We start from the raw sequence: 20,755 nt of genomic DNA, 5'->3' as shown, positions 1-20,755 counted from the left end.
TTGCTGTTGTCTGGGTGGTTACGAAGTTCCGTCCTTAAATTTACGGTCGCCGTCTTTCCCTAGTCACTGACAATCATGCATTCTGCTGGCTCTCATCGCTAGGAAATCCTACAGGCCGGCTTCTTCGATGGGCTCTGAAGCTACAAGAATTTTCATATTACGTGGTGTACAAGTCTGGCCGCCTGCACCAAGACGCTGACAGCTTATCGCGTTACCCTGTTGACGACTCTGACTCCTCCAATATTGCCAGTGCTTCTTACGTATTCTCTGTATCACAGCTGCCTCATTTCGCCGACGAGCAACGCCGTGACGCCTACATCAGAGCACTCATAGACCGTTTTGAGCACTCTCCGGCTGATGCTGCTCAACGCCTCTTCGTACTCCGCGACGGTATCCTGTACTGCCTTAACCATCACCCCGACGGCTGTGGTTCCTACTTGTAATACCTAAACACATCCGCTCCACCGTTCTAGAAGAGCTTCACAGCGCACCAACGGCAGTACACCTCGGCTTATCTCGAAGCTATGACCGCGTACGTCATCGTTTTTTCTGGCCGGGCTTTGCCCGTTCCGTACGATGCTTCGTTGGCGCTTGTGAACTTTGCCAACGACGCAAGAAGCCTTCCCAGCTCCCCTCTGGTTACCTGCAGCCGCTCGACATCCCTGCCGAGCCCTTCCATTGTGTTGGCTTAGACCTTATCGGCCATTTCTGGAATCTACATCAGGAAACAAGTGGGTCGCAGTCGCGGCGGACTACGCGACCCGCTACGCTGTAACACGCGCACATCCGACCACCTGCGCAACTGATGTAGCGGACTTCCTCCTACATGATATAATTTTGGCGCATGGTGCTCAGTGTCAACTGCTAACAGACCATGGCCGTACGTTTTTGGCTAAAGTCATTGACGACATAATGCGTTCCTGCTGAATACAGCGTAAGTTTACCACATCCTACAACCCCCAAACGAACGGCCTCACTAAGCGTTTCAACCACACCTTTACAGACATGCAATCCAAATATGTTTCAGACTACCACCGTGACTGGGACCTCACTCTACCTTACATTACCTTTGCGTACAACTCTTCCCGTCTCGAAACTACTGGCTTTTCCCCGATTTACTTCTTGCATGGCCGAGAACCGACGCAACCACTGGACACTGTGCTTCCGGCCGCCACAGCTTCAAGTAGCTGTCACCAGTCATGCAATCGCCCATGCTGACTATGCTCGCCAACTTGCGCGCGCTCGTGTACCAGTGTCTCAGGACAAACAGAAGCAACGCTACGACCTCCATCACCATGACGTCCATTTTGTGCCCGGAAGCCTTGTGTTGCTTAGGTCACCATCGCGTAAAGTTGGCCTTTGTGAAAAACTGCTTTCCTGTTACACAGGAAAGCAGTTGCGTGCTCCGCTAAGTGACCGATGTCACCTATGAAATCGTTCTAGCCACACCCCCTGCATTCTCCGCTGTGACAGCCAGTCACATTGTCCACGTCGCCCGACTCAAGCCCTGCAACTCTCCACGCGTCTTGGATATTTAAGAGCACCGTGACGGCGTTTTTGCCACCGGGGGGGGATAGTATTACGATATCACAGAGCGACGCTCAAGAGACGGGCCGCCGCGAGAACGAAAATGAAGTTGGTCGCAGCTCTTAGCGCGAGCGAGGCTCAGCCTGGCTCTCTCGCTCCAGTGAACACAACCTGTAAATAGCCTCGTTCTTCTGTGTCTTCTCACACGTAACAATAGTCAACGAAAATATGGATGCTATGCTAAAGGAGGGAATTGCAAATCCTGAAAGTATTTGGTGCAATATTAAACTAGCCAGAATGTATTTTATTGTGGGAGCCGTCTACCGACGTCTAACAAGTTCCAGTAGACTGGCTCACGACAAGAGTTGAGCCAACCCACAAATCTGGACAACGACAAAAAGTCGAGAACTACCGTCCAATTTCTTTGGCTTGCGTTTGCTCTAAGCTTGTGGAAAACATTATATCCAAACCTATCTATACATGCATGAAAGACACAAAAGCACTCCTCCCAATCAGCACGGATTTCGACAAAATCCCTCTACAACAACACAACTTCTTTAAACTGTCGGCGACTTTACGGATGCTTTAATTAACAGAAGCCAAATTTATGCAATGTGCCTAGAATTTTCAGAAGCCTTTGACAACATTCCACAGCCTGAATAAAAAATTAGTGTATCTTTGCATAAACGATAACATTCTACAGTGGATAAGCGCGTACCTGACAGGATGAACACATCATGTGGAAGTAATCAGTTACAAAGCTGATCTTTACATGTTACTATATGAGTTCCGCAAGGTTCTCTCTTAGGTTCAATATGATCTTTATATTATATATATGATAATACACGTAGCATTCACCTAAGCACGACAGTGCCACTTTTTGCCGGTGACTGCCTTATTTAGAAGGTTACTAAAAAGGCAAATGACCTGAAAGCGTTCATGACATTGGCAGTCGGTAGTGAGTGGTACGCTACCTCGAAAATGGAGACAAATCAGACCAAAACTGTTGCTCTACGCGTGACAAATAAGAGTAAAGGCGTGCTCATTCACAATTTTACTGTAGGCTCTACCCCTCTCTCAAAGTTGGCGCAATTAAAGACAGATGTAAATGTATCAACCAATTTAAAATGGAAGAGGCATATTAAACACACTTTTTTTAGCAGCGAAAGAAAGTTGCGGTACCTAAGGCGGAAATTGAATCGTGCTGCCAGCGCGGTTAAACAGTGTACCTTACGCATGCACACGCAAACATTTTATAAGACCCCTCCGAAATGGGGTAGATCCAAATGAGGAGGCAGACTAGTTTCAGTCTTTGAATATACTTCTTAACAGAGTCAGTATCAGAAATGTTGCGTCTATTAGAACTTCCCACGTCAGCAGATCGTCGACAGCTGGCTAAGCTAAAATTATGTTACTTGCTGTCAAAAATAAACATAGGTACAACAGAATACTTAACACAGCGCCGACAAAGAATACTGAAACGAATAAATCAACAAACGTTTTAGGTACATGAACAGCGTATCAGTGTACAGGCGCCCAAATCTTTAACTGGCGTGCGCGAGCGTCGACTTTTCCGTACGTCAGCGCCGTATGACGGGGCGAGGCTGGAAACAGCCTATCAAACGATGGGCCCAGCTGAGCGCGCTTTGCCCGCATGCGCATAGCCTCAGACTCTTTCTAGCGTCGCCCCGTCATACGGCGCTGACGCACGGAAAAGTCGCCGCTCGCGCACGCCAGTTAAAGATTTGGGCGCCTGTACATGCAGTGATTGGAAAAAACTCGACAATGGATTTATTGTCATTATCTCTTGTACGAAGTAGCTCTCTAGAAAACTTTGAGAAGCAGCTCAAGGAATTTTCTTTCGCAGTCTGGTACACAAAGCTGATATAGCTTTTCCGTGTCCATGTTGTGTTAATTAAAAATTGATGTACTGATAGCACCGTTCAATTTCATGTGCCGATTCCTTTACAAAGCTCATAATATTTAAATTATGGGGTTTAACGTGCCAAAACCAGTTTCTGATTATGAGGCGCGCCGTAGTGGAGGACTCCGGAAATTTTCACCACCTGGGGTTCTTTAACAGTGCACCTAAATCTAAGTACACGGGTGTTCTCACATTTCGCCCCATCGAAATGAGGCCGCCGTGGCCGGGATTCGATCCCGCGACCTCGTTCTCAGCAGCCCAACAACATAGCCACAGAGCAACCACGCGGGTTCATATTATTTCTCCATGCTCATGTTGTGCTAACTAAATATTTATGTTCTGATTGCGGTACTGTAGAACTTCATTTGCTGTTAAATTGTGTAAACTTGACATAGTAGTTTCAGCGATGTACCATTGCATTACTGTGCAATACTTGTAAATAGAAGTTGAATAGCGTACTTTCTATATTGTACGAGTAATTCGTACTAATGTTTTTATTGTAACGAATCTTTGCAACGGTCTGAGGACCAACAGTGTTCTTAAGTGTTGATATAAAATCACGATGGAATGATGACAGCATGATTACGATGGAATGCCGTTGATGGAACGACGACAACGTTATGACGACGACTGTATAACGATGATTGTATCAAGACGATAGTGCGAGATGGCGATACGACGACTGTATGACGACGTAGGCGTGACGACGATGGCGTACACCCAGCCAGTGACGACATAACCAGTGGCGCTTACACAGCGGGACATTCACTAGCAACTGGATACTGCAGTATTCCGCAATCGGCCCAGGAATGCGGACAGCGCCAACTCCGCAAAACTTAGCAACGTGTTGAGAAACGACAACGCATTGAGGCGCTATCTAATTGTACTTTGATGAGCAACAGTGTATGCTGTGTAGCAGGGACTGCGAATTGTCATGTGTGTTTTCAACGTGTAATAAAACTTGTGCGAGTTAGCGCAAACAAATGAGTGTACTCAATAATCACACCCCTTTTGTTTTCTTCTTCTCCTTTGATGCTGCCATGTGATGCGCAGTAAATGGCTTCGTTGAGCTGCGACATCGATAACGCCATCATGTAGATGTTAAGGTTCCCGTTAAAACCGATGTGAGCACATACCTTCAGTTGGGATTGAGTTCTGTCACCCTATTACAGTTCGCGCAATTGTTCTAAACTATTCTCCTCAATTTTTTTAGCTCCCCCACCTTTTTGATGCAGTTCAGTTTTCTGAGATACTGCTAACTGTATCGTGAAAGTATTCTGCCTTTGGAGATATCCATTCTGATTTCGGAAACTGAAAAATAATTACACAGAAGAGCCGACATACTTGTTGGAATCTATGTAAACCGAAGCTTTCTAGGTGTTTTTAAGACCTGGCGATGTGCCACGTGATACGAAACTTCCTCTCATGCATGAGACGCTTGATCTTCAGGAACGAATCGCGATGTAAATGAAGTACTGGAAAACATTGTTCAGCGAAAGGAGCTGTTCGAATCAGAGTAGGAGAATTCGACATAATACAGCAGTGGTATTTTACCTGAGCTCAACGAAGCTTTGCAGGTTAAGCAAATCATTGGCTTGACCACTTTCCTTTCAGAAAGGCTTTACTGAGTGATGATCGAAGACCACTGCTACGTCGCAACAAAGCACTAGTCTATGAGACACGCCATGCACATTACAAAACTGGTCCTCGATGAAGTGGACCACAAAGTAGCATTTAGCAGATGTGGACAACTGTCGGTACACAGCTCATTCCTGCTGTTTACCATGTGTTCTCTGTTTAGCATGAGCCCTCTAAAAGTGTTCCTGACCTATTTCCGACGTTCTGCGACGCTGAGCCTGACATTTCGGCTGCAGTAGGACCTAAGGTTACTGCGCAAACGTTTGCGCCGGTCTACACGTTTGCCCCAATCTAAACGCTTTCGCCACGGTTAAGCGTTGTGATTTACTTCACGTTACCTTCACATTTCTCTTTACCCATGAGCAATCTTCTGCCACGGCAGGCTCCGCGCATTGCTTGGATAATTCAATCAAGCTGAGTGTCCACTATGTTTTGCGGTATACCGTTGCCTGTTGTATGTCGCTTTATTATTCGTTTAGGGCTCATCCGTTCGTAGGCCAACCTGAAAGGCGCATGTTTGACGCACGTGTTTCTTTCATCCAATGCATGACAACACCATTTCGCACATTTATCGATGCATTTTTCTCACGCGCTGTTCTGTGTTGAGGTTTCCCGAGAAGCAGCTGCTGGCAGCAACCAGCGACGCAAAGTATCATGGGTTACACACACACACACACACAAAAGAAAATATTGTGCAGAGCCCACGCACAGTGGGAATCGTTGTTATGTGAAGCGTTTTCCAGACACCTTGCTATGCAGCCTTGTTTGCGTTCCGCAAAACGTTGTCAGGTGGAAGAATGTGTTTATGTAAATCAAGTATATGTGTGTGGCCCGAGTACGCTGAAATAGAATTAACGCGAGAGCGTGCGTGTGCGACGACAGCAACAAGATGACAATGACGGTTACGACGATTGCAAGATTTCTAAGAACGACCGATTTTATGTGAACAAGACGCATGGAAGCGCGAGATGAGGAAGAAACGCAAAAACTAAATGCTCATGGACGGCAGCATGCAGCATCACGTAGAGGACTGAAGCGGGTGACTTGCTGGCAGCACTGTAGAACAAACGTGTCCTCTCATAGCCCTTCGGATGAGTTATGTGGTGCACTGCTCGCCTTGGCCGAGCCGTGAGGGTGCTCACGTAGTGCGATTCGGTACAGCGTCGTCATACTGGGATACTATGTGCACCAGGAAAAAGCAGGTCTCATTGTTTCATTAAGCAGCCTGCTAACGACGAGAAGGGCCCTGCAAATTCGGTACGATCTTCGGCAGGAACAAGGTGGCGGCGCGTCACAGTCCACTGTTCGAAAGTCAACCCACCTGGGTAATTTGCTTTCAAAGCGATGCTTCAATGGATGCAACCACTACTCGATGTTCTGCTGCCCAGAAGCCGGGATTTTTTTACGCGTGCCACCTAGCTCGAGTGCAGGTAGCACGGGAGAATCAGAGGCGAGAGCCGTATTATGAAGCCTGAATGACGATGCTATTGCCATGATGTGATCGTTAACACGAGCATACAGCCTTAGACCCAAGTTAGTCGACAAATTGATCAACTGGGTCGGCATCAGTTCTTCTCATGGTAATAATGTGAAACCCTGTAAGCGTGCACCCCGGACATCAATATGTGGTATTCTTGTCATGGCTGTACATAGAGACATGGTGTGATACCATATAGCATGCATGTCATAACATATCATTCATTTGAAGCATGCATACTCTAACAGGCATATCAAGAATAGACCCAGTTAAAGAAATCCCTCTCATGTCGTTTAATCTAATAATGTCATCTCATTCATGACAGGTCTTTATGCCATGACATAAATGTCATTCTTGTAAGGCCAGTTTCTAACAATGTATGGATTAGGATATTCATGACATGAATGACATGACACACATCACATAGATGACATAACAGACATGCGTTGATGAAGTTGTGGTCGTTTGCTTCCTGGATATGCTAATCATATGTGTTACAAGACATGATTGCATGAAATGACCTGACTGACATCTCGTGCAAGTCTCTTCAGTTGTGTACTGTCATGTGATTCATGACATGACATAGATGTCATTCATGTGACCGCATTTTAGTCATGTCATCCATGTCAGGTCACACATGCGTATCATTGAGATTCTGACGTACATTCAGGTCAAGAAATGACCAGAACGGCATCTGCCATTTATGTCATCACATACGTGCACTGACAAATAGGTCACGGCATTGATGGCATGACATGTTATTCATGCAATATGCGCATGCATGTCATGCCACCCGCACGCCATGATGCCTATTCTCATATATACCGAGTTGAATCAGTGACCATGATGTCATCACGACGTAGGAGGCTACATATATACGTTCAAAGCGCCTGAAGTTTGCAAAGAATACCTCGCATTAAAATGCTCCCATGTAAGGTATTCAATAAATAACCATCCTTTGTACTCACGCTTCATTGTAGCTGGCCCAGTAGCCCTGTTTCTGCAAAACTGTGGTGATGTCTGCACTTTCCATAATACCCCTGAATGGAAACAAAGAGAGAACGCGTGCAACAACATAATAGTTATATTTTATTGCAGCAGATAAACCCCTGCAACAATATAGCGAGTGTGAAATGGATAAGCACAAGGGCACCCATGCGCAAAGGCGTCTATTAAAGCACCGCCAATGCACTGAGAGCGACCCCGAGAATGCGCATTAACGACTGAACTAACACACTTTTATTAAAGGGAAAGTTAGACATCCACCCAATCGTAGCATTTGCTACAAAGGAAACCCAGACACCCATTGCCTTGTCCTCCAATAATTACGTCTCTCCACCTTGCCGGTTTCTGCAAAACTATCATGTCTAACAATGTTTGTGGATTTTTCTCAACATTCTCACTTCATATTTTTGCTTTGATAAAATACGTCATCAATAACGTGCTAGCGATTCTGCCAGCAGTGACATCTGCTTTTTATGTAATCAGTTTCACCAGAATAATGGGGGCGAAAAAGGCACATAGCTTATTAAAGGCGAATTCCAATGAGGTCCGTAAATTTCTCAGAAATAGACAAGAAGAGACGCGATCATTTGGCCGGATAGCTTCGCTTTGGCTGTCCTGAAATTCATTAGGGGACAACTAAAGCTCACGATACCGAGAACTAGGACAAATAAGAAAGTAAGTGAACATGTGATTGTTCTGAGACCGGAGCCAGCGCCTTCAGTAAGCTTGCTCAAGTTCTCAAGTTCTGTCCAGGGTATTGCAATTATCCTAGGCTGGACGAGATTATTTTTCCGTTTGCAATTATAGAAACCAAATGCCGAGATGGTTGCCGTTGTAAAAAATTAGCCGACGATTAGGACACTCCATATGCGACATTTTATCGCAGCTCTACACGTGCTTTCATGTCGCGTGTGAATATTTTGTATTATGATTATATAGGTTCATATTAGGAAGAGAACGCTGTGAGTAGCGCGCTTTGTTTCCATGCAGACGATGCGCACTACTATGGCCCCATATCGTAGTCATCGTCGCCGGACAGCCCGTCTAGCGCGGCACTGCGCTTTTCTTCGCATTCTTTAGTTCCATCAAGAACGACAGCAGCCCCGCATCTCGGGGTAATCATTGCACCAGTGTCAACGGCGACCACACGCAACATATCATATTGACCCTACACAAAGACAAGGACAGCGGGAGAGAACACATAAACAACACGGGAGGTATGTTTTCTATGTATGTGTTCTCTCCCGCTGTCCCCGTATTTATTTGTGGTCAATATGATGTGCAGTAAACACCAACTAGGCCAAAACGAAGTTCTTCTGACAACACACAAAGGAGATTCACATCGAGGGTTACTCGTAGCCGCTCGCCATCGCCCCTTGCAGGTGCAGTGACACATGTAGTGACACATGTCAACGTGCTGGTACCGCGTACTCACCTCAGCAGCTGACGCCGCGGATGAGCGTAGTCCTCCCCGCCTCAGGACAACCCTGCCCCATCCCTACTCTGGAAACACACATGAGAGCGCCCACGCGGCGTCGGACGCCTAGAGCACCGACAACTTGGCGCATGCGCAAGCTGTCTCCCCTCCACTTCCTTCCTCATGCCTTTCCCTGCCGCCTCCTCCTGAATTTTACTCCCCGCCTCAGGATACCCTGCTCCTTCCATACTCTGAAAGCACACCTGAGACCGCCCATGCAGCGGTGGATGCCGCGGGCACCGGCAACTTGGAGCATGCGCAAGCCGTCTCCCCTCCACTTCCTTCCTCAAACCTTTCCCTGCCGACTCGTCCTCCATTTTCCTCCCCGTGCGCTCTTTGCTCATCTACCGCTGCGCTCCGCGTTCGCTTTCACCTTTGACCTGTCGCTCGTTCGCTAGAGCATCGGTGAGGCACCACGACGCTCAACGCAGGAACGCGCGCTAAAGAACTGCGCTCTAAAACAGCTGCATTTAAAGACCAAGCTGGCCGACAGCAATCGGCGAGATCAAACTAGAATCGGCGGGATTACTTGCCTTTTGCACTAAACCTCTGCACTCTGGTAAAGGAAGATTACATAGTCAGCGTCCACTTGGCGGGGCGCTGAAAATAGGTTATTTCGCGTTGACGATGAACGTGGGTTTGCGTTTATTTCGGAAGACAAGGCCGCTGATGCAACAACTAATATAAGTTCACGGAGGTCAATGGCTTCCATCGAGCTCAAGCCAAGGCAAAAAGTTGCAGTGACGCTTCACTTCATGATTGCGGGTTAGGCGTATGGGTGCGATTCCCTTTTTGGGCATTGCGAGTATAATGTTTTAAAGATGCTTTGATTGTGTGTGTGTGGCGGGTGTTTTCAAGACTTATTTTTTATTGTGTATTTTTTGTATGTTAGTCAGCTTTTATTAAGTGTAGAGTGTTATTAGCAAAGGTGGCAATGCACTGTTATGGAATGCACCGGCTTTATTATTTCAACCAATTTGCTAATGTACTGCTCACACTGCTCATTTTCCCCTTCTTCCTCTTCTGGAGTCTCCTGAGCACGCCAAGCCTGCGCCTTTTGCCGGACATGTAGAGGTCGTGCTCAGCGCTTCGCGGCGACTTCGTGGTCGGTCGACTCGCGTTCGGCCTGCCGCCGCTTGGGTCGCTACTCTTCGCTCGGCGCTCGGCCTCTCGATCAGCAGACGCACACAGCACCAGTTGCAACTGTCAGAGGAAGTCAACCTCCTCCTCCCCAACGCTGCTCCTCCTTTCTACTCGCCCCGCTTCGCTTACCGACACCTAGATTTTCCTGTATGTCGCGTTGCCTTACCGCGCGCTCAGCGAATTCCCTGTGTCGCGCGATTCTCTCCACCTCCAGGCGCACTCATCCTCCACCGCTCGCTTCCCTCGTGGGGACTCACATAAGCTCGTCCATTTCACAGACGGGGCATGTACGCTAGCGCGCAAAAAACTGTCCACTTCCTCGAGGACACCGGTCCCAGAGAGGTTTGCGCTCTTTGTGACCGGCATCCTCGTGGAGGTTTCGAGCGCTTAGTAAAAGCCCACGAGGACCAGTGCGCTTTTCGTATAGTTTTGACTGAAACGGGCCCATCGCACTCACATGTGGATGTCTTTCTGCAGCATTCCTCGTCTGTTTTATAGAACGGTGATCCTTGGTCGCCTCGAAACCCTGAAATGTTTCCCATATGCACGCAACCCGTGTACCCGCAATACACTACCACCCTTTCAGTCGCCATGAACGACTTTATTATTTTCTACCATGTCGGCTGATCTATGTTTAGGCCAGGACAATAAATAAATAAAACACTGATCAGTTAAGTTCGAGAACTCTTGCCGCATGATCGTATATCACTTCGTCAAACTGATTTCGTCCTACATGCGTTGGGCACTCGTTTCACACCAGGATTCGTTCCACTTCCAAGAGCAAATTGTTTCCTTACGCTCTTGCCTTGCGTCCGTGCTGAGCGACATAGTCCTAGCATGGCATGAGAGTGGATATCATGGTATGAGAGAGTTAATCGTTTTGTGCATGACATTCAATGTTAATAAGAAATAGCCCAAACGAAGGGCATTCGTTGGTTGACACGATTTTCTTCTTCGCATACAAGCGACAGGACTACAAGAAATAAAAAGTGTCCATGAGTTGTATTATGAAAGTTTTAGATACGAAATAATGTCTGAGGCTCCTAGCTGCAGGCTTCATGCTTCGCATTCTTGAAAAGGCATTGTAGCATATAAGTTTGCTGATTCTAAACTTGTGAAAAGTGGGTTCGCGAATGTTTGGCAGCAGAAAATTGAGTCTTGCCCCCAGAAGCAGAACTTAGATTCGACTGACAAGTAAAAACGCCTTAAGAAGCAAGGTTTTCAGGAGATGTTGTAAGTGATCGTAGCCATGCGACTATTATCGGGTGCCACCCTTTCCTACATACATGTTATGACTGCACTTTTGTTTGAGTTTTGCTGAGGTGTAATCATAACTTAATCCCTTTCTTGATTATAATGTAAACAGTTCGCTTTTTGTGCACAATGGGCCTTGTCTGTTATTTGCACCAAGGTTGTCTTTGTGTCCACTATATACCATCACAAGAACCTATCTTCGCCCCTGATCGCTTCAAAAAAAGGGGCTGCACCAAAAGCAGCCACCCCTGCAGTACGCGGTTGATCACGCTTGATAATGGTTCGCATCGAGAGGAGGCAGCGTTCTCGATCACGTCTACGTATAACGTCTAGCGAACGTGACACTGTTCAGTTACGTCAAGCACGTATTACAACACGCAACGGTCAGTTCTCATCTTCCACGAAACGGTGCCATTATCCAAACGCACCATTACATGTTATTGCATGAGAGATCATTGCTACTACTCGCCTCTTCCTCGTCGCATGCTGGTCTCAGTTAACATTTGGGCCCGTGGTTCTCCATTCACCAATTCCTTCCCGGTGTTTCTCGCAATTATTCCATACACGCCGAAACAGCGGGTGTATAGTAGCAAATGGTCACGCACCCCCACCACAATAACCTTATAAAAGCCCTCGAGTCGGTTCAGATGACTCCCAGGGAAGATTCTGCGTGTAATTTTTCTCGATTTCATGTATGGGCCCTATCAAAATCTGTATCGTTTACTTGCCTAATGCTTGTCTTTTAATATTTCCCTACCTCTCTTTTTTTCCCATTTTGTTGCGAGGTCATGGTAATCAATACAATGTGGCCCGTCCCCCTCGTGGGTACAAGCGATGATTTGAGGCAACCACAACAAGTGCGAGATCCGGGCGCCCGATTCTGGTGTTCTGAAACGGTGTTCTGCTTTCTGTTGGCTTCAGACGGCACAGGCAGATTTCCTTAAATTTTTGTAACTGGGTTACACTTTTCTGTTCCTTAGTATTCAATCACTTTTATTTTCAGCATTCTCTGAGGCTGCACCAGAAGCTTTCCTAGGCGGGGGCATTCCGCGTAGCCAGCCTCTCTCCTGCCCAATGAATTACTTTCGAGCTCTTTCTTCACAGTGGAGTGAGCAATGTAGCAGCCATGCTGGTGCCCTTGCGTAAGGGCTATATCGCGTCGAAGAACGCCAAAGTTATTCAAGAGCAACTCCATGTGGTGACTCCTCACTACCAGACGCTATCGCTATCGCTACCAGACACTATCGCTCGGCGAGCGAACTGTGGGACTCATGTCCGACAGTTCGCTCGCGGAGCGATAGTGTGCAGGCGGCCAGACCAGATTTCTGTAGCAAACTGTCCGAAGTGCTCGCCATTTGTGTGTATCCCGGTGAGTCGTATGTACCACCACATCTCGCATGCACCAAGAGCATTGCGCGTGGAGCTTACTCGCAATTACGCCCATCTGAGACACTGGTGAAGCTCAGTATGGCCGGAGTTGTGGCAGTTTACCCCTGTGATCGCATGGACAATATGCGGTTCCGGACTGGGTCAGTGATTGTGACATTTGCCGGTATATTGTGTCCATCTGAAATGGAAAAGTGACCTCTCATCTTCAGTGTTGAACCACTTGCTTCATGACCGCTACAATGTCAAAATTGCTGGTTATTCGGGCAGAGTGCTGGTGGACGTGAATTTGGATTTCGTTGTTGACTGTAGTAACTATTAAGGCGTAAGCCTTTAGTGGTTCACGAGTGTCCGGGTGCAGTCCATGGTGGACGCAGGAAAGCAGTGATCATCGACGAGGGGAGCAAGCAGAGGATGCGCCATGCCAGTAGCGCTGTGCTAGTGGGCGCGTGGGAGAGCGGGCACATGCACCTGGGGTTGCGCGCACATCGGCGACAGACCTTGCAGCCTTATGGTTGTGATTGCATTCAACATTCGCAGTCATGACAGCGTCCGTTCGCAGAACAGTTCAGACAACAGCAGCAAAGGCAGTCATAGGCTTTCGCCTATCGCAGTTTAGCTCAGCAAAGTGCCCATAGATTTCTTTTTGCATTGTACAAGATAAATGTTGCCTCTGCGAAGTTGCACACCTAGCCGACTATTTCAATCGTTCGTACCTGAGCAAGAGACGGAGGTGCTATAAATAATGGATGGGAGGAGGTCATTTAGGAGAGGAGCTATGGCAGTTCTCAGGGAACCTATGAATATGCTGGCGTTACCGCACTTCAGTACGGTAACGACAGCTGTAACAGTGCGACGGTTTTGCAGATATTTAAAATTTCCGTTGAGAAAAGCAATAGGAAAGGCCGTAGGAAAGGCAGTACGCAGACTAGGCGCCAGCCCCTTTCAATGCTTATGCCAGCGAATTAGTACTCAGATCAGACACGTACCCAGGATCTTCTTTCTTCTTGGGGGGGAGGGGGAGGGGCAACCCAACGTAACTCTTTCTATGCAAATGAGGGAGAGGGGGAGTTACCTTTGCTAGTACAAATGTGAATAATGCCCACCATTCACCATAAAGACGCGTAAACCCGCAAAAGAGAATTGAAATAAGGTGTGCCTCACAGGTACGCCTGTGAGATACACCTCTCCTTTACATGGCAAAGAAGGAACCACATCAAATGGAGTCGCGCATGACAGAAGCGCAGGAAGAACACTGCCAAGAACAAGTAAACAAGCGACGGTATAAAATAAAGATTGCTAGTAGTTCCTTTTTTTAATTAGCCTCGGAAATAGAGAAATATATATGATTGCGGAACAATCATAGTTCTTTTGGATCCCTCGTTTACGGCTCTACCAGGTTAAGTGTCAAAACCGAATCGAGTTGTTATTTTGGAAGTTGCGTAACGATGCGTGGTCGCCAGTCCCGTACAACCGCGTAGAGCGCCGCACGCTGCGGTTCTAGACATACTGCGCCCACCGCGGAATGTTAGAAAAACACTCCCATTAGCACAGCAGAGAAGCGGCTACGTCAGGCGACTTGAATGATAACTGTAGAAGCGTAATTTAAAACCCACGGAATTATTTTACACTTCTGGCGGTGTTTTCTCTACTTCCTTTTTAAATAAAGAGATGTTGATTCATAAATGTTTTCACATACAACGGTTAAATATGTTAATTTTCGCTTTTCCTTCCTTTTTGGCTGTTGCCTTGGCTGTCTTGGCTGTTGCCTTAGCAGATCGCTTAATTTCTCAACTTCTTGCAACAATTTCTTCCAGTTGCCAATTTCGCACGACAAGCGCTGTGCAATTCGTGAAAATCCAGACGAGGTAACGGGTGACAATCATATTTCTTACGGTTTTAAGGGTTATTGCAGGGTCTGATGATGGACGCTGTTTCAGGTTATTTTATTTACCATCTTATCTAACCCATATCACGGGTACATGCTTCTGAGGACCTGCCAGCGTCGCGGTGAGCCATCGCTCGAGGAAATAATGAAGCAAAACGAAGAGTTCAACGCAATTGGCGATTTCTCCGAACGCAAATCGCTCTATGAGCATACAGACCAGCTGACTACGAACCGAATCTATTTCTTGGTCCCTGGATCAGTCTAAACAAAGAAGGTTGAATTAACAAAGCAGCAGCGATGCGCGTGATCGTTGAATAGATGGAGACAACTGAACTTATCTCTAGTTATTCGCGCGGGCACCGAATCGATGAGAAAACTGGCCTTTACACCTTAAGAGATGCCGATAACTACCGCCATCCAAAGGAGTGAAAATATTGACAACCATTCCACTCTGTGAAGGTGGAATGGCAGCGAGAGCTGACGACAGTCAAAACTCTCAAACGAAAAGCAAAGTGCTTCACCTCCTTTGCGGGTGAGTCCGACGGTAGTGCAATGCCGGGCCGACCTGCGGCAGAGATGAAGTAGGCATTAAGCATTCCCCATACGTGCGCTGATCCCGAAGACAGTGCAATAGCGGGCCCACCCACGGCCGAAGCGAAGCAGCTGTTTAGCGCTCGGCATAGGTGGGTCCATCAAAAGGTAGTGCAATGCCGGGCCGACCCGCGGCTGAGCTAAAGCAGGCGTTGAGCTCTCCCCGAACGTGGGCTCATCCCGAACATTTCGAAGGGTGCGTTACAGCTTCCCGAGCCCACAGGGGTATGCACGATTGAGCTTGGCTCCTTTTGCACTATCACCAGGATCGGCCCACATGATAATTTTTTCTCTTGATGGATGGCGAAGAAACCATGTAAGGTTAGCCATATACATCACTCGCTGTAAAAGGCAGCAGAGTGTTGACTGCCGAATAGATTGATTTGTCAGCACTTTAGGAATGTGTGTGAGTAGTGGTCGTGTGGGCGGGGAGGGGGGGGGGGGGGCTTTGCCATGTAATTTTGGGGGGAGGGGTCCGAGCACCGCCCTGGGACCCCCCCCCCCCACCCCTGGGTACGTGCCTGATTCAGATGGCTAACACGGTAAATGTAGCTAGGAACGCTCGCTTAAAAGTGTTAAGATACCAACTCCGAAGGATGGAAGCAGCATCAATAACGGAAATGTGCTTCCATAAGACAATGGCCGTAAAATTTCCAAGTGTTTAGTGGGCGCGAGCCAAAATCACGCATTGGACTTGCAAGTTTTACTGATCCGTTCTACCCGCCTGCTCGCATACTCGATGCGCGAGCTCGGAAACGTAACCGCTCTCCTTCCAACAGTGCTTGTAACAGCGGAGCTATTCTAAGTCGAGCTTTCGCCGTCCGCTGTCGCGCAGGTGGGCAAGTTATTGGCACAAACCCACTATTGGGGATAGGCCAAAGGAGGGAGAGGGGAGGGGTACGTATAGAAGCAGGTGTTCGCCTGCGCGCGCCCTTTCGCCTCACGGATTCCGTTGGGCGTGAGGGGCAGCGGGAGCTCGTACGAGAGCGAGAAGCACAAGGAAAGCGCCAGCGGAGGGAAGCCGCTACCCCCGAGGATCGAGAACGGGAAGCGCAATCCAAGCCACGTTAGAGGCAAGCCAACCCCCCCCCCCCCCCTTTCAGTTGGAGGCAACCCAAGCCAAGCGCCAGGAGAGGCATAGACGCAGAGAGACTCCTCCCTCAGAAGGTGCCGATAGACCCTTCAAGAGAGAACTCCTGGACCGTGAGTACGGCCGCAGCTGCAAGGTATGTGACAGACTGTGGTGTGATCGCAACCTCGCGCAACTGAAGAGTGTGAGCAATCCGGAAACGAAGCTCGAATATAAGAAAACGACAACGAGACAAAGCAGTTTCACAAATATTGCGCTAAACACGAATTCAAACAATAGAAAACGACCACCAGCTTCGGTGTTTTGACAGCTTTCATTGCGTGAAACGGGCTTTACTTTTGTTTTGTCGCGAGGTTCCCACAAGAGGTTTCCGCCTAGTAAGGTTGTCAAGGAGAGTGTATTGCAAAACCGTGTTGCTACCGCAATAGTCGGCAATGCAGCAGCAAAGAAGGCAGCGAGTTCAGCAAGCCGGTTTGTTTTGTAATACAGGTCGTCGCACTTGTTCTTGGAGCCAAAGCTTCGACATTGAGCAGCTTTCCAGTGGAGACCACGGAGTCAGACAGACAGGAACTCCGACTCCTTCGATGCCCTATGCATTCGTTCCGGGGAAATCTTGAAAACCACACGCCGGGTTGCCAAGTTCACTTTTCGGCAGTCTCTCTCCGCTCTCCTTCATAGCGTCCCCACATGTTTTCTGCTCTCCTTCCGAGTCCGACTCACCTGCCAAGCGTCGTTTTCCGAAGCTCTTGGAAAACATTCAAGAGCTCGCTTAATGTTTCAATGCGCTAGAGTGGCGGGGACCGCCGGCGGCGCGGAGCCGGCGGTGCGGCGCCCGCAGAGCGTGTCGTCTGTTTCAAACTCGGGCCCTCGTCGCTTAGATTTGGTCGATTAGGCAGCGATCAATTTTAAAATTATGAGTGCGCAAGCAAAATAAAACGGAAATAAACGCAAGCACCTACTTTCACTGCACGTATGCAACGCATTTGTGTATGTCCTTAGAGAAAGTAGATGGAAATTAAAGGGTCCTGACCACCCCTCGAGCTTGGCAAAAACAAAAAAAAATACGTGCCGCAAGATGTATATGCTGCTCTGCTGTAAACATCAGCCAGTTTGAAGTTATGGAGGTGCTGTAGCTGTTCTTCCGTTTGCTCAGTTTATGTGAATACAGCAAAGCGCAGGATGATTTTACACGCTGCTGTGTCGGCTAACGACCAGAAAAGAAGGACGCGGGTCGGTTCCGCGAACAGGGGAAGCAGGACACACCTACGCGTGGAAAGAAGGACGGCTTAGTAGTTGCGCCGTAGAAGAGCCGCCAAGTCTGCACCCTCGCTCGGAACAAAAGGGAAGACGGTCCGAGCTGACTGGGAGCGTTGGAGGAGACTGTGCCACTATTTCCACCAATGCCATGTGCGTTACGAAGGTTATTGTGCTATTGGTTGCAATGGTCGGAACCCGCATGTGTGATTGGCTGGTTTGTGACTCTGTTTTGCAACGAACGGTTTAAAAAGTCAGGTTTTGTTTGTGGGAAAGAGCGGAGGTTCAGGCTTGGACGCGGATAGAGGCCTTGGCGTTGGAATAACGCGTCTATTTACCGGACAACGGCTGTTCCTTCCAACGCTGCCACCGTGCACTCGAGTCATCGAGGGGTGCCAACTTAGGACCTTAAGCACCTTTCCTCCTTTACTAGTGTTGACGGTAGCAGAGGATAAGCGGAAATAAATTAACTACATCTCACTCAAATTTTGCAGTGGTACGCAATCCTTGAAGCTCGCAAGGGAAGCGTGAAGTCACCTATTTCTCCCACACTCGCTTTTCAACAGTAGCCTTCTCCTCAATCTTGTCTGGCCACTTGATTGCGTAAGATAGCAGACTCCCATATGCAAACACCACGCCCCGCAGGGGCCCTGTAGCCGAAGTGCGGACGCCATCTACAGCAAAAAGTTTACAATAAAGTTTATATTTCTATTTAAGGTTTAACTGATCTCAACCATAGAATTTCTCACTACATTACCTAGAGGGAAATCTGGCGCTGCTGCGCTGTGGTATGCATGGGAATGCCGGTATATTGTGACTTCGGATTGGCATCGTTCTCGTAGAGACAGGACACCTTGAAGACGCGCTTGGCAAGTACCGTTCCGTCTGTCACAATGATTCATTTTCTACTAAAACAGCACGTGAAAAGCTGTTTTAGCTTTATTATTACGCGAAAACATGGTTTGTTTAATTATGAAAACGTGTTATTGTGTGTACGACTACATGTTACGTAAAAAGTATCAGCGGGCCGCTAAAGTTGGAAGACAGACGACAAGGTTCGCGCTCCCTTTGAAACAGTTGGTCGTCTGTTCTTGCTTTTCTTCGTTTGGTCATGCATCGTGTGTGAGTAAAGATGTAATATGCCTGAATGGAAACATTTTATGAAGATTTTAATTTGAGAACGCGTTATTTACGTAGTCATATCCACGTTTTCGACGAAGCCTCTTACAACACCAGCCAACACGAGCCTCGCAGACACATATACCGCCATTCCCATGACGGCACGGTGCCCCCTTAAGAAACTCCCATAGACGGTGGCACCAGATTATCCTCTAGGTGTTATAGTGAGAAAGTCTATGATCTCAATGAACTCCCGATATAGAGTGGTCGAGCGATTTTGCAGAGCATTACTTTTTGGAGCCGCTAGATTGTTCCAACCTAAACGACCGCAAAATGTGAGGTTAACGTTTGGCCGCCATTACGTAGATATTTGATTAAAAAGCATGACGAACTTTTTCGTTTTTCTGTGATGCAAATCATTCTACGATGCGAATTTCTTATGCATGCTAGAAGCACATATCCAGAGCAAGGTCAGATATGTTTTAATAAAATCCGCGCTTTTGACTAATGAAACAAGAAGTTGTATTATTCAAGAAATTGTAGCGTTTCGTAGCTTAGGCGGTGGTATTTTTTTTATTATTTGAAGGATAGCAGATCTGGTATTTCTACATCTTTGCAAATTTTGTGATCCCTTTCTTTTGATAACTTCACCTGCCAAAGTCCCAGTAGGGAGGGATAAATAAATAAATAAATAAATAAGTAGTATCTCTCTACACCTTTTTTGTAAATTCAGTCTTTATCAGTCACCTGCACGAATATTAAATAAACGTGGAACGTGTAGGTATACAATTTAGTTCACTTTAGCGTGTTCCAAAACACCTGCGTTGTTTAACATTCCCTTGACAGTGATAGCAGAAATGCTTTGAACTTTTTGTCTCATTTCAGCGACACTCTTCAACATATGTTTCCAACGTTGGTTTGTAAAGGTTAATTATGTGTGATTGGTAACTAGGTATGTGAATGACAAATATGACCTTCACTGAAGCATTTTTCAGTCTCTTCTAACCCTACGTTCATACACAAATAGCCCCTCTCTATATTTGTTTCTCGTTCAATCATAGTGACGGTGTCAAATGTTCGAACCTTGATGTCATTATATAGCATACGAGGGTACTTTAGCCACGTGCCTACTCTCAAAACTTGTCGTGGTACGTGGTGCCATCGCGCAAAAAGGGAGGTTCTATATCCGTCTACCATGGCTCCAAGTCGCACTGGCTAACAGTCGCAAGGCTAGATCCAGTAAACATAAATAAATACCCAAATAAGTGGTCGGATTGATAGCCGCCGCCCTGGCAAAATTGGCAGTGGAACACACGCGTAATGCGGAGACTCTGGTTTCGTTTCCCACTGGCGGCAAGTTATCGTTTCGTTTACTTTCATTTCCCTTTTTCCATCATTATTTTCTATATTTCAATTTCAACTACAGCTAATTTCGCCGATGCTTTCCTTGGCATCATTATCTGTTGACTTCATATGGTAACGATTATGTATATGCACAAGCGAATGTTTCTCTTGATGGCCTAGTTTACACTGCATACACAAAAAGCGCACCTAGCTGCGAAACGCTTAGTCTTTACCAACGTCTCGGTCAGGGTCAAGCCTTCATCACGGAACTCCTCATTTCTTGCTCTCTCTCTCTCTCTCTCTCTCTCTCTCTCTCTCTCTCTCTCTCTCTATATATATATATATATATATATATATATATATATATATATATATATATATATATATATATATATATATATATATATATATATATATATATATATATATATATATATATATATATATATATATACATGTATACAAGAGAGACAGAAGGAGGAATGAAGGGGGGAGGTGCGCTTGCCCCATCATTGGAGAAATAGTTGGTACGGCACTGCATATGAGCGCGAGCGCGAACTCAAACCCTATCGTGTGCCAAGCAAACGCTGCGAATAGGCGCTACTGTTGCATGTAGCTGCGGACTGATACCGCATCGC

The 20,755-nt window shown here is 47.1% G+C and overlaps 1 protein-coding gene across 3 annotated transcripts in view; it reads right to left on the bottom strand.

The window, feature by feature from the left end:
• Positions 1–20,755, bottom strand: part of LOC135908806 (putative phospholipase B-like 2) — a 228,926-nt gene that overhangs the window by 58,597 nt on the left and 149,574 nt on the right. For 2 of the 3 annotated variants that reach the window (XM_065440637.1, XM_065440636.1), the window contains exon 9: positions 7,535–7,606. The exons of the other annotated variant lie outside the window; for it this stretch is intronic. In XM_065440637.1, the coding sequence (XP_065296709.1) occupies positions 7,535–7,606 (72 nt within the window). The remainder of the gene's footprint in view (positions 1–7,534; positions 7,607–20,755) is intronic. 3 annotated transcript variants of the gene reach the window in all.

The sequence above is a fragment of the Dermacentor albipictus genome, chromosome 1 (genome assembly GCF_038994185.2).
Source record: "Dermacentor albipictus isolate Rhodes 1998 colony chromosome 1, USDA_Dalb.pri_finalv2, whole genome shotgun sequence".
NCBI lineage: Eukaryota > Metazoa > Arthropoda > Arachnida > Ixodida > Ixodidae > Dermacentor > Dermacentor albipictus.
This window is presented reverse-complemented; position numbering and strand designations above follow the sequence as displayed.